A 23,905-nucleotide genomic window follows, 5' to 3' on the forward strand; every position below is an offset into this window, starting at 1 on the left:
ACAAAACTACGAGCTAACACAGACACGAATAACAATACAATTTCATTTCTGATCTTCCACATAATAAAAAAGTAAAAGAGAAAGTTCTACTTTAAATACCTATAAAAAAGGTTCTGTAATTGTTTTGACTCCCAATTATGTGTACTCAAATAATATACATATAGTAAAATGCTTCTAAATACAAAACTACGAACTAACCCAGACACGAATAACAATACAATTTCATTTCTGATCTTCCACATAGTAAAAAAAGTAGGTAACAGTGTTTTTATAGAAATAACCTGATCAAAATTCATCCCGTGGAAATTTTCGAATTGCTCCCCGGAATCCATCTTCTTCGCTGCCCCCTGCCCTCCAGAGAGTATCGTTCCAATTGTTCCAGATGCGAGAACAATGCGTTTCGATTACAATCGGTCAATGTCGTTGCGCTCGTAATAGTTGGAAAGCCAGTGTTGCGTCAATAGAAACGGAACCGCGGTATTTGCATCGTCGGAACAAACGGTGACCACCGAAAAGCACCCGATAACGCCCGATTATCACGTGATGCGCGTAATCATCGTGGAACGATCGTTCTTTAAACGCCGCGGCGCGGCCAGGCAATTATAATCGCGAACAGGAGCGCGAGTGCGTGCTCGAGGATCTATTTCTGCGACCATTCACATCGAAAACATTGACTCACACTCGTCTCTCGGGGATGTCTTTGAACTCGTTCGCTAAATAAAGAGAGTTTCGGTGAGCAACCGTAGGGAAAGGGAACCAAAGAAACGAACCAAGGGAACGAACGGTGGCCCGCGTGAAATAATCGCGCGAGTCGCGGATAATAAATCAAACAGCGTCGACTCACGGAGTGGGTGAAGAGAGAAAGAAAGAAAGAGAGAAAGAGAGAAAGAAAGAGAGAGAGAGAGAGAGAGAGAGGGGCGGAAAAAGGAAGGGCACAAGGAAGGAAGAGAAAGTATCTCTTCAGAGTCACAGCTCGTGTTGCTGCGACACGCTTCGCGAATACTCGACCCTGGAAACTTTTCTTCTTCCCTTTATCGATCCTCGATATTTCGACTTTGAACACCATAGACCCGATCGAAACGTTCGTTGTTCGGAAACGATTGTACCTTGGAGAGAAAACGTCGAGTTTCGAGTAAACGACCACATTTGAGATTTTTTGTATTTGGGAATTTCTTATATTTTTTCTTGGCCGTACGAAATATTTAATATCAATGTTTAGTATCTACGGTGGGAATATATACTCCGAATTGTGTGTTAGTTAATTTTCGTGGGAAAATATTCACGTACGTGGAAGATATTCTTCGACGAGTAAACTTCTTTTATTCTTAAGGTTGCAGGTATCTGTGTTGCGTGCAGCACTGGCGGATGCACAGTGCAGCTACCTATGTCGTGTAAAGTATAAGTAGATTTATTTCGTTGCAACGGTTCGAGATTAATGGAATTCGAATTCGGTGGGGATTCGTTACTTGTCTACGGTTCGAAATTGTCCGCGGAAGTGGGAATGAATTATTAAATGCAGTTGGAGTAAAGAGGTACGGCGTAACGTGTAATTAGAAGGATTTGTAGGGTAATTGTGCCTGAACAGTGGTACTTAGGGATATTTAACTGTAACTGTATAATTGAAGTATAGTCACAAATTTTCGAGGTAGAACTAATCGAAAGGAAGGAGGAACATTTTTAAAAATATTTAGTTTCTCGATTCGTGCACCGACAAATCTTTGTACCAAACGTTCTGCAGATAACGAACATTTTCCAGAAAAAAATGCTCAAATATAAAATTCTCTCGATAAATTTTAACTATTCTTACATAATAAAATTCTAAAATCGAACATCTCCAAATGTATCATATCTCCTTTCTTTCCAGCGAGTTCTATCGATGCTGAAAGCATCCACCTACGGTTCCTTTACTCCGTATAATAATGAATAATGACTGTACGATCGTGTACACTAAAAAGTGCGCAATTCCAATTGTGTGCAAATAAAATGCAATAAAATTCCTTTGTACTTACATCAGCGATCGTCGTTAAGATTTCCCTCGATTTCTCTCGATGCTTCTGACCTCGTCTCCGTTACATTTTCCAATCTCGATAATTGGAAAATTTACAAAAAAAATCGTTCGATGAACCGTGTACTTTAAAAAAAAAAAAAAAAAATTGTTACCCCGCGGCCAATAATCGTACTCGTCGGGGTAAAATTTTATTTGTAAAAATGTTCGCGTTTCGTTCCACGTTGCGGCATTGAAATCACCTCGCTCTCACTGTAACAACATCGCGCACATTTTTCGTCGTACTTCGATCCGATTGTTTCGTCGTCGTGCATTACACAATCACTGTCTCGTGGCAACTATTCGTTCGATGCTTTATTTACGTACGTATTTAAATCGCACGGATCGTCGTACGAGACATACTTCCTTCCGAAAATAATACACACCCGAAGCAACGTACAAGATACAACAGCGATGAGAAACGATCGGAACGTCGTGTCGGCGTTAAAAACGAAAATACTGAACTTCGTGGGAGACACGTTCAATTTCCACGGTTACGTATCGTTGCTATTATCGCGTGCCGCGTCTGGCGATAACAACAGTCGCGTTACGAAAAAGCAACACTCCGTCGTTTCCAGCCAGAACGCGTGAACCAGAAACAAAGGCAACCATTTAATAGGAACTTGATGTATTCGAATTGTGCAGAAATGGAGCCAATCTACGTCCAGCGAAGTTTATTCGAAAGGCGTCGCGTCGAGGGACCGGTTCTCCCACGGAATAGACAGGACTCCGTTTACGACAGAATTTCGCAAAACAATTTTTTTAGCTTCATTGTGATACACCGCGAAACCGTTCGACTCTGTGGTCTTGTCACGTTCGGTGAAAATAATACGAAATCTAACATCGACTCGTCCGTGTCCCGAGGACTTTAAAAGGAAACTTCTGTTAACGTGAATCGAACGCCAGGTGCGTAGAAATCGAGGGTCGTGAGGGATCAGTGGACCCTAAAAATTATTAGAGGGATACCACGGGTTCGCCCCTCCTAATACCTTCTAAGCTCTGTCCGCGTTGAATTCGGCTCGCGTTTTAGACTGCTTCTCGCTGGAAATTCTTATCTGGATCAAACTGTCGAATATCGAAAAGAAGATCAACTTTTTACGCGGTGATCGGTGAATAAATGTTTGAATTTTGAATCGTAGAATTGGAACGTTTCGTAAGGAAGAAAGAAATAACATTTTTGGGAAGGTACGGTAGAGTAAACGAATATTTACAGTGGAGAATATTGCGATTAAGAGTTACAAACGTTGGTTTCTTTCGTTGTTGTATTATTCGAATCAAATTTCGTCCATTTTCCGGTTGGATAAACATATTCTGAAATACGAAAGAGTGGAGAACTTTGGAAAGACTATAATCTTTACTCGAAACCTTTTTTAATATCTTTTGTAATTTAAGCGTCGCGCGAGTATAGGTAAAATGGACTCTGCTGGAAGGGGTTGGTTTTCCCTTATACTCGAAAAGTAACAGTAACAAAATACGACATCTTAAAACCTCTTCTAAGTGAAAATTACTCGACGTTCTCCGTACTCGTAGCACCATGCTCTCAACTTGAAACTAATCTTTCCTTCTCCCCGACAGTGGATCTATAGAAACCCAATGAAGTCAATCTGGATAACTGGAATTGTCTCAAATTTGCAACCACATCGGTAATAAAATTCCAGAACATTTCTCCAAGTCTCTATTTCCATATAAAAATAACTAAACCCAATTTTCTCATATTTTCTCCATATTCGAATCTCTACGAACATTAATATCCACGACTTGAGAAACGAACACAGCAAACCAAAAGAAAAAAGAAATAAATTAAAAAATTCTCTCACAGAAGGCATATACACCTTCCACTTCCCTTTTACTCCATCGAAGTGAATCTTTTCGACTATATCGAACTCCCTATGTAAGAACTCGTTGAATCGAAACGCAATGTCCAGTTAAAATAGGTTGCGAGTACCTTCCCTATCAATTTATTCGAATAGTTCTGTTCTCGGCCAATGGTCGTTAAACCAGACCCAAGACAGTTTTTACACCCGTTGGTCGACACGGTCGATCAACAGTTCGGATGATACACGAGTGGATGTTCATCGACCAAATCGCATGTTCGCGTCGGAGGTTCGAGGTGCAGAAGGTGTCGAGATGCGACCTGCAGTCAACGTCTAACCGGTCTTCGGGGCCCCGTGGCGATGGCCAGTCGGGGCACGAAGCGAGGGATCTGGTTTTGAATTTTTTCTTTCTCAATATAGATCGTGACCGAGCACGTCTTATTCGTCTGCGCGGTGTAATTATACACGCTGCATGATTCCCACTTTTACGGTTCGTCGTCTCCCCTTGAATTTCTTTAACGAAATCACCGCGAGATTCCACCGCAGCGATTCCCGACGCGATTTTCCTACGAATCTCCCTAATTCCACGCTTCGGTATCGCGAGAGAGAAACAGAGTACCATTCCGCTTCCTTTTCACAATCACGAGATAATTCGAGCCGCGTATTCACGAAATGTGAAATAATTATTAAGCAACGAAAAGTCTTCTGGAATTCCATCGCTTCGTGCGCCACGAAGAGAAGTGCCATTTTTTTTTCTCTCGAGCTACCAGTGTTCTTTAATTATTTCAAGCAGCGTACTCGCGAAATGTAAAATAATTATTAAGCAACGAAAAGTCTTCTGGAATTCCATCGCTTCGCGCGCCACGAAGAGAAGTGCCATTTTTTTCTCTCGAGCTACCAGTGTTCTTTAATTATTTCAAGCAGCGTATTCAAGAAATGTAAAATAATTATTAAGCAACGAAAGATCTTTTAGAATTCCCTAACTTTGTGCTTCCAAAAGAGAAGTGCCATTTTCTAGAATCTAACAGTGTCCTTTAATTGTTTCGAAAATGGTACATACGAAATGTAAAATAATTTTAAATTACAAAAAGTCTTCTCCCAGAATTCTCTAATTTTATGCCTCACCAAGAGAACCAAGAGTACCATTTTCTTCGACCTGTCGGTGTTCTTTAATTATTTCAAGCAACGTGCTCACAAAATGTGAAATAATTTGAAATGATAAAAAGTCTTCTTTTAATACCGACTTCTTAATTGTGTGCTTTCACGAGAGACGCTATTTCCTTTCCCATTACGATTACGAAATTATTCGAGCGTTTTTACGATTATTGCGAGGGACGTGTTTAAGAAATGTAAGATAATTTTTAAGTAACGAAAGACCCCCGTACAATATCGCGGAACGTGCAGGTTCCAATTTTCTGTTGCAATAAATTTCTACTATTTATAATTCACGCAAATAGTTTTTACGGATCAGTGAATGGCCAAAGATAGCGGGCAATCGAATGCTCGAATCGTGGAACATGTTCGTTTTCCGCAATACGTGGATCGTAAAATCCGGGACCACCGAGGGAACACAGAACACGCTTTACCTCGCAAGGCAGGTCACCGTAAAAGTTCAATCCGCAAAGACGGAGCCGATGTGTTTGTGCGTTCAACAGAGTATGTACATACTGTGGTGAATCAAACGGAACCAACGAACGAGTATGTTATACAGTGGCTCGCACTCAATATCGTCCACAACCCCGCCTTTCCATTGTTGTTCATAAACTGTAATATATCGGTGGGACACTTTGGCGATAAATGTTGAAATACGTCTCGCTGTTGCTCGATCGATTGTAAAGAAATGGCGTAAAACTTTGAAGGATCGATATTCATAAAGTTACACGTATATATTGAAAATAATAATCTGTTTCTATAATTTTGAAATCTTGACGATCACGTAGAACAAAACTATCGCATCGAAGGCATAAATAATGAAAGAAAATGTTCTACTAATAGAAAGGAAATTCTACGGTACATGAAATTTATATTTCTACCTAACCTATTTTAAGATTAATTTTAAATATTGGTAAATATCATTTGGTTCGATTCTAAATATCAGTATCTATTTTAGTGTGTTCATAAATTTGGGAAATCGGCCATGTCCGATATGAACTTTGCTTAAGTTTATTTTTAACTAAAAACGACTTTTTTAATTAAAGACCACTTTAACGATTTGAGAAAGTCTGAATGTACAAAAGTTATGAGTGCCCTACGATTTGAACAGGTAAGATTATATTTATGTATACTTACTTCGTAGTCAGATTTTTATCTAGATAACGAATAACGAACAATATCTATTGAAAATCAACGCAAAGAATACCTCTCTTAACCAGCGGCTCTTTTGATTTTACTAATAAACTTTTCCTCGTATAAATCTTCGATCTATCGAACATAACCTACTATCGGTATCTCGCGAATGAGGTTTTACTTCGAAAAATGTTGCCTCGTGACAATTGAACATTACGAGTAACGAAAAATGATTGTTCGTAATAACGTATCCGAATAAAAGAGATTCGTATAGATAATTATCTAAATACATTTATATTTAAAGTTATTCGAATAACGTCCGACGCTCTGCCTCGTAGAAATGTCGTCGGCAATGCTCGAACGTTCACGAAAGATTCAAACTCGTTCGAGAAAACTCGAAAGAAAATGCGCACGGGATCTTTAATCGCAATAACCGGTTTCTGTTTTGTTCAAGAATCGCTCGATATCGCGATCGATTCTGAAATTGTATCGCGAGTAAAGTTACCTGTGCGCTTCCGGTGAATTTGGCAAGCTCCGTGCCTTTCTGCTAGCCCCGCTGCTGCTTCCGTTGTTTCCCATTTTGTAGCAATGTCGTAGCTTGCTTCCTGTTTCCCCGCGCGTACCGGAATAGCACCACTTCTTGCGTGCACTGACACTTCTGACGGTCAAAAGTGTCCCGATGAATCAACCGGTCGGCGCGAAGCGCTCGCCGGTGTAAATAAACAAATAGGGCAAACAGGGTCTCCACCAGCGTTTTGACCTCGTCAAAAGGCAAACGCTCGACTTCTTGTTGCTCTTCTCGTGCGACAGAATTCTGTCGCGTATCTCGATCGGCGGGCACGTAAAAAAAGCTAATCGCTCTCTCGAGAGAGTGTGTGATTCATTCGTTTTGACACTCGAAGCTATTCGTGATATGTGATCTGAACCGCGATGATCCTCGTATAGGTTGTAAAAATAATTTATATACACACAAACTTCCGTTGACGTTCGGATTTCAAACCGACGACGCTACGTGATATGTTTCCTCTCCCTTGCGCTTCGAGAATCGTGATATCGAAGTCGAACGGAACTCGCGACAATATTCAATCGGCAACCAATCACAGTGCTTCTTACGGATAAATCTCGTTGAAATCGAAATCGCCCGGAATTTGACCATTTCCCGTTCTTCGTTCCAACCGTTCCTCGATTCAACGGGAAGCAACCGTTAATTGTCGATACTGCTTCCTCGATACATCGCGACGGTTATGTTTCTCGATGGGATTCGCTTGCGACAGAACGAAGAAACATCCCGGGGGAAGCGTCGCCGTACGGTGCGAACGGACGTCAGTTTCGAATTTCTCGAAACAGGATCTTTCTATTTTTATCACTTCCTACGGATCGACCATCGAGTTGCTGGTTTCATTGTTTCGATCCGACCACGGGAATCGCGACGGTATCTTAGCGCGTATCGATGCGGGATCCTCGTAACGGATCGCCTCGCGAATCGGTTTCAAAGAAAGCATATTTTCCAGCGATCTCGGTCTTTTGTTTTCGGTGACCAGTTCTCGATTCGCATGCTCCGCGATCAAACAGACTACGAAAAAGAGAAAAACGGGGACTCCGGTGGTCGTTAAAAGCGAAACCTTTTCACAACACTACACGTCCACCGACGCGACGATGCCTTATGGCGAGCAATTCCACGGTCATTGTGTGGCCATGGTGTGTAGGCATCGCTGATGGCCCGTTTCGAACTGAGGCCTGCCGAGAGAGATCCATTCCCGTTCCCATAGCACGTGGCTTCTCTCTTTCGCTCTCTCCCTCCCTTCCTCGCCCTCGCCCCCACCATACGCTCACCAAACTCTCCCCATGCCTCTCGCTCTCGCTCCCTGCCGTCCGGTGCTCTCTCGCTCCCTCTTTCTCCCTTTCTCTCCTGGATACCCATGCAGATGCAGTACCTTCCCTTTAGCAGGGTCGCTCGCTCGTACATTTCATCTCTCCTTCGCAAATTCGTGTCTATCGGTCCTTTTCGTCCTCCATCTTCGTTCCATCCACTGCTCATCTCGCGCTCGCTTCAATCCCGTCTCTCTCCGTCCTCCGTTCTCCTTTCTCTGTTCGCCTCGCCGTCGAAACACCCGATTCATCCCTCCTCGTCCTGTTCACGTTCACCCCTATGGACTCCTCTTCGTTTACGTTCTCGAATCTCCCAATCACGTTGACTCGCGTTCGTCCTTTCTCCTTTCAACCCTGTACCCGGTCCCCCTGCCGTCTATCTTCTCCCCACCCAACCTGTTTAACCGTCTTTCTCTCGGTTTCTCTTTCCTTCTCGCTCGCGTCCGTGGCCGCACAGCCTCCGTGTGCTTCTCCCGCTGCACCGTTCGACCAATGACATTCACGGCTTTCCGTAGAAACCGGCCAATCCCAAGCGAGTACTTACCAATCTGGATTTTTAAATCATTTTTATGGTAATGCGTGCATTCCTCGTGCACGTGCACGCGAGAGGTATTGTACCGAGATGCAACAATACACGCTGTGCGCCCATGTACGAGTTTCGTATGTGAAGTAACCGGCGTGTGTCTATCTGTTTGTACGTAAACTTGTGTATAAATTGTACAAACGGTCCGCGTGCAGCTTTCTACAAGGTGGCACGGAAATACTCGCTTGTCCAATGAAGTGTTTTGTACAATATTACGAATACGTAGAATACGAATAAAATTCTTTCAGAAGAATAATTCATTCGGGGAATAATTTGTCGTTACGTGCAATTAATTATTCCGTTTACGGTAATCCAAAGATTATTTTCGATGTCTATTCGAAAGATAAATTATTCTTCGAATAACTAACTTGTCGATTCAACTTAAAGATAAAGTACGGGTAAACAAAACCACGTGACTATGACAGGACTGTATTATCCGGGTGTTATTTCGCAAATAGATACAGATACGATAAAATTTACAAAAATTACCATTTGTATGAACTGCTTGGAAAATGCAAATTAAGACACGCATACAATTTTCTATAACAATCCCATAACTGCTTTGTTCCATTTACCAATTATAAGTTATCGTTTTACCGTAAAGTTTACAATGAAAATTCCATCGCTGGAAGATTGGAGTTAAATGATTCCAGAAATATTATAATCAGAATATTGACTTACTCGGTTCAGTACGCTTGAATTTGCGTTCAAGAAATTTTATTTACACAAGGTAGAGCATTTTTATGAAATTTCAAAGAAGAAAGTATACGCGTAACGGATACCTAGTTAGTTTTGTAATCTCACGCATTTTCGAATAAACAAAACGGATACACGGAGGAACGTAATTTTTACTTAAAGATCAATATACAAACCCTGCGACTACGCCGGTAGAAATACTGGTGAGGACTTTTCAAACACCCGGTATATTTTCGTTATGAGAGTCAAAGCCATAATACACCCACGCTGATTTGTTTGTGTTGCGGGCGGCCGTACGGTGTATGAGTGTGGTTATATTGTGTGGCGAGCGTAACACCACGACCACGGTCTACGCTCGGTCGTGGGCATAATGGAGCATTGTTAATATGTTAATGTCGAGCGTTCCTGAGGGTTCCGACGGTTTACGTTTCTCCGTCCCGACGAAGACTCTCTTTACACGTTTCATTAGATGGCGAACCTTGAATTTCACTCGCCACGCGTATCTCCCCCGCGAGAACCGTTACTGTTTCGTTCGATTGTTACCATTCGCTCGTTAAATTCGTTCCGATTTGTCACGCGGCGCTGGCTTCGACGAAATCGTACGAAAGAAAACAAAGAAGGTGAAAGGGTCCCGCGTCGTCTCGAACTATCGATTTCGAGACAACGATCCCGTTGACAACGGTCCCCTCGAGGCTGTTCGTTTCTTTCGGAATCCGAGCCAGTTCCGCGAAAAGTCATCGCGCGAATAACGAAGATTAATATTCGTCTGTTTCGTTTCGCGAGTCGCGTGCAGAGACCCCGGCGAAATCCCTCTCTCGCCCGTGTTACCACGCGTGGGTTTAAAAATAACGACCTTGACAGTCGTCGTTCCTCGAGGGATGCGAATTAAGAAAAACACCAAGTCAGTGGGACTACGCGTGGCTCGCGAGAGCAATTAACCGCGGATCGTGTGGGAGTAATTAAAATGTTTGAAGCTCCAACCCGTTGCGTTGCGTTACTGTAACGAAATACGTGTACGCGCACAGAGGAACCGCGTGACTAGCGGCGCGTGCGCGTGCGCGTACGCGCGTGCGTGCACGTATATATACGTACAGTGGCGCTCGTATACTTACACATCGATATTATTACATTGAGGTTAAGTTAGAAACAGCACTTCAACCGTACCGCGCGTCCCTTGCATAATTGCAAGCATACTTTAGGCATATATTTTGTATGTACACGTTTACGTAAATAAATATTTCTGATTTTAATACGTGTAATATTATGTCAAAAGTAAATATATAATAATATTCGAAAAGTTTATTTTCCCATCATCGGTGTACGCGATACTTTTGGATCACCTAAACTAAATATGCATGTATCGAAAAACATACATAATTTCGTTGGAAGAAAAATTGATATCTTGAAATCTCCTTTACCCTTTTATGTACAAAAAATACAATAGTCCCCTAAGATACTTCAACTTTGCGTAATAACACTTTTTGATACAATTAATACGTTTGAAAATAATCATTTTACCATTTCGTGCAACTTTATTCTGTGCACTTGTGACTTTCGAAAAGTATACTAAAAAATTATTGCCAAACAATTTTAACGCAGTAATACAGATTATAATGGTACAGTTGTTCGTGCGTTCGCGAGTATACGTCCGTCACTATACGTGCATCGCAATGTACTCACGAACGTTCGGTGGTACGGGCTCGCGTACAGCTTGATTAACGCGAACGTTAATGAGCACGCCGCCAGGTCGTTCGTCTGACGGGACGTCGGTATCGATTCGTGCACACGATGAATGAAAGTATTACGCCGAGACGTCTAAGTGCTCGAAAATTTTGCAAAACCGAGTCGAGGGAGTAGCGCAGACATTTACCCGCGGTGATACATACGTATCGATCAACGTCAATGAAACCAGAAAGAAATTTAAGGATCGCGATAGGTCGCGCTTGAACGAGTGTCGTCCCTCGAGGCAAACCGTTGTCGAATTAAATGAAGTTTTCTGGAAGATTTTCAACCGCGACAGCTCTCCTTTATTACATTAATATTGATCGTATAAATGTCTCAATATCTGAATTCGAGTAACTATTAGCTTTAAAACGATCGATTAGTACAGGAATTTTATTCTTACGTATATCAAATGAGTTTTCAATATTTTTACAAGACACCCGAATTTGTATCGTATAAATCATAATTTTCTCCAAGAATAAATAAGAATAAATTGAAAATAATGGTACGTGTACTGTAAAATACTTTCTTTGAAACAAAAGAAAATATATTAATTGTTTACAATTCATTTATATTACTCTGTACTCTCTATTACAAGTACAGGTATGTGTTCCTTGATCGATAACGTACCGTGTGTTATTTCTAACTTAACTTCGGTCGATCAAACACGACGATACCAACCGTTGGCAAAGAAATCTGACTTACCCGCAGAGAAATCTTATCGACGCGGATACTGTTTACTTTACCCACTGTCGGCAAGAAGGAAACTACGTTACGACTTACCTAGGCATATCTTGAAGCTGTTTTGCTCTCTGCTTGTATCGTGAGAGGGCGAAAAGAAGGGCGAGGACCGGCCACAGGGTTGATCCCGTTGCCAATTCGCTGGGATTCACCGAGGCCACGTCCGCCCCGAGAGCCCGGAGCGCTCCTACGCACAGGCTCACGTTCTCGACCTGCGCAACACAGAGGCAAAACATCGATCATCCCGTAAACTGGTGCGTCTGTTTAGTGCACGCTTAGCGCGAATCGATCAAAAATTTCCTCTCCCGATTTCTACCGGTTTTCCATCGATTTCCAAGCTCTCGTTCGAATCGAGACCAGTCGCTTGCACATTGAAAGCGCGTTGCGTAACGCGCGCTTTCAAATTACACTTATCGTATCTCATAACCAGATCGGTGCGCAAAGAAAGTGAAACACGACGAGGTAGAATTTGATCGCACAGATGTTTAAAATTGCATCTAAAGTTACCATCTCGCGCTCCGTCCGCGCGTAATTAAATTTCAAATTATTACAGACAATTTTCAACGAGATCGAAGGAAAAATTCGAGGATCGAGCTCGAGTTTAAAAGCAAAGTAAAATCTGTATCTCCCGTGAAAGTTTCGAACGAGAAAAACTCGTTGAATAAAAATTGTAATTACGAAATTAAATATTTCAATGAATATTTCGACATCGAATGCACAACTCTCTTCTAATTCGATTAACTTTCCTCGCAACGAATTGTCCAGAATTCCAGACACGGTGGACGTATCGAGGTGACTGTTACATATCGGTGTACATAGTACCGAGGGTAGAACAACGCGAAAGAAGGTACAGAGCGCGGTATAGGTGGTACATAAAGGACGCAGCGAGGGTATACATACACGACACAACATTCTGCGAAACGTGACCGCCGTGACCATGGCTACCTTGTGCTAGCACGCGTGCCGGCGTGCCACTTTTGTTTCCATTGTTCTTAAGAGCCACAGCGGCTCCGGCTTTTACCCAGAAAACAAACCGTGCTGTGCCTGCACACGTTGCACACGGGGTGGTGAGAGGTACACAAGGAACGGAAGAGAGAGATGACTCACCCGACAATACCCCGGGTGCCCACGCGTAGGTAACAGCTAGATGGCTCGTGTGTTCGTTTCGAGGTAAATACACACGCGCGACTCCAATGGGGCGGTGGACGCCCGACGAACGAACCAACCAACGAACGAACGAACGAACGGAATCGTGGAAACGCGAGAAATGGATCCAATGTTGCTCGTTCCCGCTTTCATACAGAGTAGACACCCGTGTAACGTGTCGAAAAATCGCGACAACCCTCGTGTTACGCGACGGGGAAACACATACTGTAGTACACCATTAGACGTTATTACGGAAGGCTCTATTGTCGGAAGGTTCTATCAGCGAAAAGTTTTCCAAGTTTTCTCGATCGTGGATCAATTACGTCGACTGTATGGCTTTTTAGAGATTTTGCTTAGTATTTAGCTTTTTATTAGTTTTTTTTTATTTAGTAAGATGGATGAAATAATAATTGAAATAAATAGTAAGGTATAATTACCGATCGAATACAGACGAAAGGAAATATAGTGTACATATATGATTAGTTGAAAATTGAAGCTGTTGAGCGAAGGCACGAGGGAGATGATTTTTTAAGAAACAATAGAAATTATACTACATGATTGAGTAATTTGTATCATCGAGTAGCGTAAATGGATTGCTGAAATTCTCGCGATGAAAATGAGTCCAAACACGACCGTATTCGGACTACTTTCTCTCACGCGCTATAGTGATCATTTTTGAAAATGTTTTTATTACGTACGATTGAAAGTTGTCCGAATGAGGTCGTGTTTGGACTCATTTTCATCGGGAGAACCTCGCCGATCCATTGATAATAGTTTCGCGAAGATAGAACGAGAAACCTAAGAATGTTAAGTTTGCAAATTCAAATTTACCGCTCGAGCCGAAGAATCTGAACAGTAACGAATCTAATACACTTCATCGAACCGGAGAAGCGACGTTTCAACGAGGGAGTTACCAAATTGCAAAAATAACCATGAAGCAAGATAACGCGTTACTTGAAATGGTACTTTGGCTGCATTTCAGATCCGTCAGTGATCGATTGTTACACTTTCGTGTGCACGGAAATATCCGGGTTAGCGTACTTCGCTTCGCTTCTGTGCTCTTGTTTGCATCGAGAAAGAACGTGTCGAGATTATTTTTCACTTTGCTCGTCCGATCTCGTTCGCGATACCGGGCCGAATGAATCGAAGGGCCGGTTAGGTACTCGACAGCGGCCATTGGTAGGAGGCCTTGTTTCATAAGTGAGGCGCACTTTCAAAAATCGACCCTTATCCGTCGAGGTTGAATACATCGAAATAACATCTTCGTTGGGAAAAGTCTCGACGATAAAACGAGGCGAGCGAAGCTTTTGTCGACGCCAGGGGCCCTTTGCGGCGACTCGACGTCCGCGAGATGCATCGCGACGCATCGGGGCGAGCACTCACGAGTTATCCGCGCGAGATGACAGCCATAAATGGCGCTGGCGCTTTTTAATGCATTCTTCTGTCTACCCTGTCGAGCGTCCCCGTCGTACGTGTACCAACGTGTATCACCGAGCGCGAAAAAGAAGACCTTGGACTTAAGGGAGACATTGCGCTTCCTAATAAAGGGTCGAAGGTACATCCAACAGGTTGTTCTATTCGCGATGTTGGTCGGTCAGCTTTTTACTCAGATTCTTTTACTCGATTTCGTACTCGAGCTTTTTACGTAATCCCTACGTGGATTTTTCAAGGGGATCGAAAGAGCTCCGGGAATTTTTAGTAAATTCGGTCGTGGATTTTACTTTTCATTTGAAATAATTCTCGGGGTTTCTTCGCTCGGGAACAATTTGAGAAAATTCAGAGTCAGTTTAGAATTTTTATTAATAAACGTTTCGTAAGATAAATAAAACTACTGCTACATATTTCTTGTATATAGGTACTATTGGGAAAGTCATTTCATTTTTTTTTTTTTGGGGTGAAAATGAAACACGATTTTTTTAGAGCGTATAAACAGTTTATTAAATTATATATTCTCCATTTTGGAAAACGAAATTACTTTCCGAACAACTCAATAATTTTACTGGATAATATACTCTCGTATTAGACAGAGTATAGAATATTATCGATGCAATTTGTTTTTGTAACTCAGTAGGGACATCATAAATATTTCTCAAAGAAGTAATATTTATCAAAGAATATTTATATCATAAATATTTATCAAATTTTTCTTTCAAGCTCAATAGGAATGAAATAAACAAAAATTTTATATCATAAATATTTCTCAAAGAATATTTATCTGTTTGTAATTGTTTCTTTTTTTTTCATACGATTCAAACAGTTAGGAAATGGGAACCGTTCGTTACAACGGTGAAACAAGTGTTACAATTATTTTCAAGATCGTTTTGGTAAAAATAACGTTGCTTGTACGTCAATCGTATTTCAATTACGATGCAACTACTGTTCCGTGGTACGTTGCATCATGGTGTGATCACACGCGACGCTTTAAAAGTCATTTCTCCAGTTTGAAACCGATGTTGCAACGGTCATTATTCGGTGAAAATTTGCAGGATACGAGCTCGCTCGATCGTCGTCGTAGTTACACAATTTTTCACGGCATTCCACTTTCGTGATTTTAATTCTCTTTAACCTTTTCGACTTTCGCAACGCGTTGAGGAAACAGCACAAAAGTAGCTTCCTACAAGCCACGGTCACTTCAACTGATAATTACTCCGATGATTTTGCAACTCATGCCGGTAATTGAGAATGAGAAACGATAAGTCGGTGAAATGGTTTGAAATCTCGAATGTCTCGAATGCTTCAACTTGTACATGTTTATCTCGCTCGAAGAATGTGACTTAAAACAGAGATACAATTTTTCAAAGAAATTTCGTTATTCGATTTTCTTGCTTGTCTAATTTACCCATCTGAAATGATTAGTTTATTGATAATTTTACAGCGAAATGCTGGTTAAAAATTCCAATAACAATGATAGAATTAATCGTATACGCGCAATGTTTAAATTGTCTATTTAAATTTAAAAAAATATACCTCTGATTCAAAATTTGAAACTCTTCGTCAAATACTTTTGTTCGATCGTGAATTTCACGAGCACTGTAATTTTGTCACAATACGCCTTTTTTATTCTTGTAAATATTCTTCTTTCGACCTTGTTCACACGATGAACACGTGTAAATAAATTTCTAAAGCGATATTTGAAGTAAAAAGAATATTGTAAAGTTGGAATGAAATTATTCGAGAAATACCGAAAAAAATTCATCGACAAGGAAATATCATTGAAACGATATTTGAACAGTTATATCGATAGTGTCCCAGGCCTGGAAGGAAATACGTTCAACGATCTATAGTTGTCTCGGAATGTGAGTTAACAGTCATGGCTATGTACAAAAATGCGTAATATACACTCCTGATCCATAAGTCACCGGACACTTACTCGTTGCAGAATAAGAACGAATCGACGTTACGAAATGATGTATGAAACGGAACACTGGTGAATTCTTTACATTGTAGAGGGAATACAAGGCTGCGCGTCGAGGATTCTACTCATTTTACGCGTTATAAAAATTAGAAACTAACGAAGAAATAAATAAATCAGAATTGAAAAAAAATTCCATCACTCGTTATAAAAAATACATAACGACGAAGAAATGAAAATATTGTCGACAAAGATGCAACAGTAGGCAAGTAACAAGTCGTACCTAATAACATCTACAGGGTGGGCCAACTTGAACCGACTGATATAAAATGCATACAAATATTAACACGTTCTTGCAGTGAATATGTAACTGTTATAAATTTTCATAAAATTCTTTGCAATCCGTACAAAAGAATAGTAATTAAACTCTAGAAAAATAAATATTCTATATAATTCTACAAATGTTGTATATAAACGAAAAATAAATATTCTGTGTGCGTTTAAAAGTCAATCGAAAGTGTCAAGTTTTGCAAAAAAAAGATATGGTTAACTTTCTTCCTGGACCCTATATACACCTGGGATCGATTAAAAAGCAACGGTAATCGCAAGGATAACGAAATGAAAATTCTCGTCGCGTTACGGGCGTGCAATTAACCGGGCCCCATTTGTAGATGCGATCAACAGATCCAAGGGTACCTGTCCCTCGAACCCTGCGCGTGTACGTTGGCCCAGGTTTCAGAGATACAGCGACCGAGGAAGGAGAACGGCTGAGAGCCAAAGATGCCAAGAGATGTCCTCTTATGGTAGCGTCCTCGCTCCTCTGCTGCATAACGAGGAAACGAAAAAGAAGAAGCGTAAGAAGCTTCTCTGAGCCTCTATGGCCGTCTCTCTTCAACCATCGATTCCATGAGCGCGCACGCGTGTATCGAACAAGCGACAAACTGAATTCGAGCCATCGTAATTTTTAACAGGACTCCTTTTAGCGATTTTTATAACCTTTCGAAAAATTTGGAAATATTTCAATCGTTGTTAAATTATAGAATAGATATATTTTATAACGAGATTGTCGTTAGATTGATCCAGAAAAGTCCACTCCTTCTTTTGAGTAATTATTAGTACTATTTAGTTCGATTAACGATGAATAGAATTCGAGCCATCGTAATTTTTAACACGACTCCTTTTATCGATCTTCGTGACCTTTCGAAAAATTTGGAAATATTTCGATCGTTATTAAATTATACAATAGATACATTTTATAATAAGATTGTCTATCCAGAAAGGTCTATGACACCTTTTGAGTAATTAGTAATAACATTTGCTCCAATTGAGTAATTTTATTACACCGTAATTTTAATCGAATTTAGGTCAGTTTGTACAACAAACGTATTTTGTAACAACATCGATCCATTGATCCAGAAATGTTCGCGTCTCCCATCGAGTAATTAATAATACTCTAATTGGTTAACATCGTAATTTCAATTTCCTGGTGTTAATTCGAAAACCTCCTTTAGTCTATACTATCACAAAATAAAGTAACTATTTCTCTATTCCAATTACGTGCACGCGGAATTCATTTAAAAATAAATAAAAAACGAGTGTACCCAAACCCATAGTGCGTATAACTTTTCCAAACCGGAACGATCTATTAAATATCCCCTTGAAGTTAATTCTACCCCATGAGGTAATTTCAATTTCCATCAGTAATATCTTACGTATACATATTACGTACGTATAACGTATAATTACGTATAATAATTTTCGTTCGACGAATAACGAACGATTAACCTTTTTATCTTTTATTCTTCATTGGAAACTCTCGTCCGGATATAAATTTCCCCATTTCCGGACCATTTTTCCGAAACGTTAATCACGGAATACGAACGCGGTGTTCGCGGTACCCTGCACTCGACACCGTGAAAATGGCAACCGATCCTGTAACTCGGATAATCGGGAGGATATTATCGTGCAAATAACCGATCGATTCGTTGGACGTTGTAACTCGTTTCTTCGGTTTTCCAGGAGATCGTTACGCGCGTCAAATATGGGCTCACCGGTGCATCACGGTGCGTTAGTGGAGCGCATGGTCGTTACGTGTGCCGCGAGTGCAAGTATTCGACACAAAAGTCGCACGGAGGAGACGATTGCACAATAACAAGAAGAGAAGGATCCTGTATCTGACGTGGAACCGGTATCCTCGCTCGCACCGGGCATCGGAGCTTTAGAAAACGAAACTCCTGGAGCGGCAATTTCGTTTCCCCGTTTTCTTTCTTCCCTGGAACGTGTCTCGCGGAAATATCAGTGGAACGGCTGTGCCCGTTGCAATGGACAAGCGATAGCTGAACTCCAGAGAACGGAGAAATTACGTTCGAACAATGAATGGGGAGGGGGGATTCGTTCGCTACGTTTTTAGCGAGTTTGTTAAACACGAGGTGTAATTTAACTTCGTAATTAGAATTGTAATTTTTATCGAACAAACAAACGATTTTTCGCTGTGGAACTATTCGTGAAATGGACAGCGAATTGAAGCATTGTGTGAAGATTCATTTGTAAAGATTGCAAGCTTCTGTTGCTTCGATTGTGAGATATAATTTAATTTCGAATAAACAACTGATTGATTTCAAAATGTAAACATTCGAATATTACCATATACAACCAAATATCATAGTCTTTTCTACTAAGTTTGTTAAATGTGAAATAGAATTTAACTTTGTAATTAGAATTGGAATTTTTATCGAACAAACAAACGATTTTTCGCTATGGAACAATTCGAGAAATGGACAGCGAATTGAAACATCGTGTGAAGATTCATTTGTAAAGCTTGCAAGATCGTGAAGTATAATTTAATTTCGAATAAACAACTGATTGATTTCAAAATGTAAACATTCGAATATCACTATATACAATCAAATATCACAGTCTTTTCTACTAAGTTTGTTAAATGTGAAATAGAATTTAACTTTGTAATTAGAATTGGAATTTTTATCGAACAAACAAACGATTTTTCGCTGTGGAACTATTCGAGAAATGGACAGCGAATTGAAACATCGTGTGAAGATTCATTTGTAAAGATTGCAAGATCGTGAAGTATAATTTAATTTCGAATAAACAACTGATTGATTTCAAAATGTAAACATTCGAATATCACTATATACAATCAAATATCACAGTCTTTTCTACTAAGTTTGTTAAATGTGAAATACAATTTAACTTTGTAATTAGAATTGTAATTTTTATCGAATAAACGAACAATCGACTTCACTATGGAAAAATTCGAACAATAGACAACGAATAAAAACATTGTGATTCGTTCGTAAAATTTGCAAGCTTCTGCTGCTCCGATTACAAAGTATAATTTAATTTCGAATGAACATCAGATCGATTTCAAAATGTAAACTTTCTAATATCACTGTACGTAACGTAGAATGTAAGTAGGCAATTATATTCTAACCGATTAGTTTACGAAAGTTTGGTAATAGCTTCTAACTCGAAGTGACGTTAAATAAATTAAAAAACAAAGGAAAGTTATTTTATTCGTTACTTACCGACTTACAGAGGTGATCGAACAACAAGACAGATATTGAACGCCTGTGCATCGATTGAAAATTAATATACCACAATTGTAACGAATTGGATGAATTTCAAAAAATACGTACAATTTTTAACCAACCGAATATCAAAGATGAATGAAATTATATTTCGAAATTGTATACAGATACAAAAGTATCGAGTATCAAACGAAAACGGTAAACAACGAATAAAAAATGAAAATTTGAATGACAAAACACATCGAATACAAATAATCGAGTATTCTGCGCACGTGACCAAGAAAAGACACAGAAGACACCTATCAGGAATGCGATCGAAGAAATTTCAATGATCCGTGGCTCTTTGTTGCTCGTCGCTCGCTCGCTCGCTCGTGTTTATTCGGTTGTCCGTTTCATCGGTCTCAATTAAGAAATCTTTTCTCATTTTCTTCCAGATTAAGCACATCCTTTCGTCGCTGACACAACGCATTACCTCGTTACTGCGCTTGACTCACGACCAAGTGAAACATAACACTCGGCCTCGGTTTTTGCGCAGAGAAGTCCAAGTCGCGCGCTCTTTTCCCGAAAGCGACGAGCAACAGAACCGTACCGAGCTGGATATTTGAAAAAAGCCGTGAGATGCGCGGAGAATCGATCAAAAAGTATGTTCCAACGCCCATGCGAACCAGTCGGCCGAAGGAAGACAGCGAACGTCAAGATTAACCATACCACTCATTTTTTGCGCTACGCGAAGAATGTGCGAATGGCTTGCGATGAATCCTGAGAAGAATAACCACAGGGAGCTACTTCGCGGAATACTTACACGAGTCAGAATTCCTGATCGTCTAACGATCACGTGTAATTTAATATTACCTCGATTTATTAATTGTAACGATCCGCGGAGCTCGACTCGTTCTTACGTTCTTAACAAGTGTCATCTTGGAGTATTAGTGTTCTTTGCGGTGAATTCAAATGTACAATATTTCTTTTTTTTTTGTACTTTTCATTGGAAGATTTTCGAGTTTAATTTTCGCGCGTGAAAAGCGACGAACGGGTGTTTAATTTTCAATAATTCGTACAATTTCATATGTTGGAAAGAACGGTCGTCTAACGATCACGTGTAATTTAATATTTCCTCGATTTATTAATTATAACGATCCGCGGAGCTCGACTCGTTCTTACGTTCTTAACAAGTGTCATCTTGGAGTATTAGTGTTCTTTACGGTGAATTCAAATGTGCATTTTTTTTTTATTTTTTATTTTTTTTTTGTACTTTTCATTGGGAGATTTTCGAGTTTAATTTTCGCGCGTAAAAAGCGACGAACGGGTATTTAATTTTCAATAAATCGTACAATTCCATATGTTGGAAAGAAGCGAAACATTAGGGTAACTATGGCACCTTTTGAGTAACTAGTAATAATGTTTGCTCCAATTGAGTAATTTTATTACATCGTAATTCTAATCGAGTTTAGGTCACTTTGTACAACAAACTGACAAACATATTTTTATGTTTAGTATCTTTCACGTTCAACGTGCAATTTTTTTCTCTTCCATCGTGGAAGATTTTTAAGTGGCACGCGGTTTAATAACTTCGTGTTTCGTTCTTTGAGTTCTTGTTTCAACTTCAACTTGAAATATTCAATTTCATTTGTTTCTTTTTATTTCATTCACTCGTTCGTATTTATACACCGAGGAGGATTTATACGAAACATCTGCGACGAAATGTTTATACGTTTTTATACGAATATCTATGTATAAGATATTTCTACGGATTATTTGTTTATTTTTATTTGAATAATAAGAGTCGAAAGTCGTAAATCGATAGAAAACTTCTATTATTTGAATAATAAGAATCAAAAGTCACAAAACAAAGAAAACTTTCTTTTTGATTGTTATTATTTGAATAATAAGAACCAAAAGTCACGAAACGAAGAAAACTTCCTATTTGCTTGTTATTATTTGAATAATAAGAACTAAAAGTCACGAAGAGAAGAAAACTTCCTATTTCGTTGTTATTATTTGAATAATAAGAGTCAAAAGTCACGAAACGAAGAAAACTTCCTATTTGATTGTTATTATTTGAATAATAAGAACCAAAAGTCACGAAACGAAGAAGACTTCCTATTTGGTTGTTATTATTTGAATAATAAGAACCAAAAGTCACGAAACGAAGAAAACTTCCTATTTGGTTGTTATTATTTGAATAATAAGAACCAAAAGTCACAAAACGAAGAAAACTTTCTATTTCATTGTTATTATTTGAATAATAAGAATCAAAAGTCACGAAGAGAAGAAAACTTCCTATTTGGTTGTTATTGTTTGAATAATAAGTGTCAAAAGTCGCGAAACGAAGAAAACTTCTGGATGCGTTGGTATAAAGTCTGGCACGTGAGATGTTAGCTTTTCAACTCGTTTAATTCTCGGGGTCAATTACAGAGCGAAAAGATGTCCCCGCTCGTGCGTTTTGCTCTGTGCAAAACAGTCTGTTAGTAGTTAAATGCTCCTTGGGTTTTCTTAATTGAGTACACAGTCAAAGGTTCTCGTGTCTCGGGAACGTAGAGAACTTTCGACACCGCTTGAGATTTGCTTTCGTTCGAGCAATAAAACTTCCAGCAGATACAATGTAACGAGCTCTCGATTAAGTGCAGAGAGCACTCGTAACTTATCCTTCTCGGTGTCGCACAAAGTTTCAAAGGGATACGAATAAACTGGAGATCCAGAGAGATCTAGATCAGTTTAGTTACGAAGAGCACGAAGGTGAAACAAAAATTTCAAAAATTCGGAATGTAGCGTTTCGATCGGAAATTTGAGTTTTGAGATCTTTTCTCCTTTTCTTAGGACCAGAGTCCTTGAAAGATCGAGATTAGTTTAGTTGTGGAGAACACCATCGTGAAACGAAAATTACTAAAATTAAGAATATAGTGTTTCAATTTTAAAACCTTCTTTTTTTTCTTAAACTGGAGACTTAGAGAAATCTAGATTAGTTTATCTATGAGGAATACCATTGTGAAGCGAGAACCATCAAAATTAGGAACATGATATTTCAGTTTTGAAACCTGTTTTCTTTCTTTTAAGACTGGAGTCTTCGAGAGATCTAAATTAGTTTATCTATAGAGCGAACCACTGTGAAGTAAAAATTTCCAAAATTAGCTTTGGTAGGAAATATTCGGTTTCAAGACTTTCCTTTTTTTCTTTAAGTATGGCATATTTTTTGGGTCTTTTTCGACCTATCGTATCCTCGCAGTCCACTGTTCCTCTGTAATTAAAACTAATATGACAGATACGACTATTTTCTTAAATTCTATTGTATTGTAAAGTTAAAAACATAAGTTGCAAACATTCAGAATCTTTCCTGACCCAAAAACTTCGAACGTACAATCGATATGGTCCATCTATCCCGAACGGTGTGAATCTTACATAACGCGTTATTAAAGTGTGGTTTATCGCAAACAAAAAATTCCTGTCTACATCAGAAATTAAAATATTGACCTTTATCGATATTTTGTACAGTCAAGGTGTAAAAAAATTCACCTTGAAATAAAATATTGAATATAATAGAAATTAAGATATTGATTTTCATCGATATTTTGCATAGTCAAATTGTACAAAATTTCACAAGCACAGATGCATTAGTAGTTTTGCAAATCCTTGACTGGTTCGTCTCTCCTTTAATTATTCTACGTAACGAGAGAGAAAAAAAATTATAAAAATACAAAGAATACTTGACGATCCCGATAGGGATTGTAAACTCTTTTGGTTCATACTTTTCGAAATGCTTGATCAGTCCATCTCTCCCTAAAATATTCTACGTGACGAGAGAAAAAAATATTATAAAAATACAAAGAACACTTGACGATCCCAATAGGGATTGTAAATTCTTTTGGTTTATACTTTTCGAAATGCTTGATCAGTCCATCTCTCCCTAAATTATACTACGTAACGAAAAAACAATTTTTTTAAATACAAAGAACACTTGACGATTCCAATAGAGATTCTAAACTCTTGTGGTTCATACTTTTCGAAATGCTTGATCAGTTCATCTCTCCCAAAATTATTCTACGTAACGAGAGAAAAAAAATTGGTAAAAATACGTGAGATGACGTGACGGCTTGGATAACGATTGTAATA

The 23,905-nt window shown here is 39.4% G+C and overlaps 1 protein-coding gene across 4 annotated transcripts in view; it reads right to left on the bottom strand.

Annotated features, from left to right (window-relative positions):
- Window positions 1-23,905, bottom strand: part of Sick (sickie) — a 310,825-nt gene that overhangs the window by 220,753 nt on the left and 66,167 nt on the right. For 3 of the 4 annotated variants that reach the window (XM_076305092.1, XM_076305094.1, XM_076305096.1), the window contains one exon: window positions 11,798-11,967. In XM_076305092.1, the coding sequence (XP_076161207.1) occupies window positions 11,798-11,967 (170 nt within the window). Of the gene's footprint in view, window positions 1-6,649; window positions 7,815-11,797; window positions 11,968-23,905 lie in introns of those variants that run through there. The other variant, XM_076305093.1, reaches the window with a different exon arrangement.

This window comes from Ptiloglossa arizonensis, chromosome 2 (genome assembly GCF_051014685.1).
Source record: "Ptiloglossa arizonensis isolate GNS036 chromosome 2, iyPtiAriz1_principal, whole genome shotgun sequence".
In the NCBI taxonomy this organism is placed as follows: domain Eukaryota; kingdom Metazoa; phylum Arthropoda; class Insecta; order Hymenoptera; family Colletidae; genus Ptiloglossa; species Ptiloglossa arizonensis.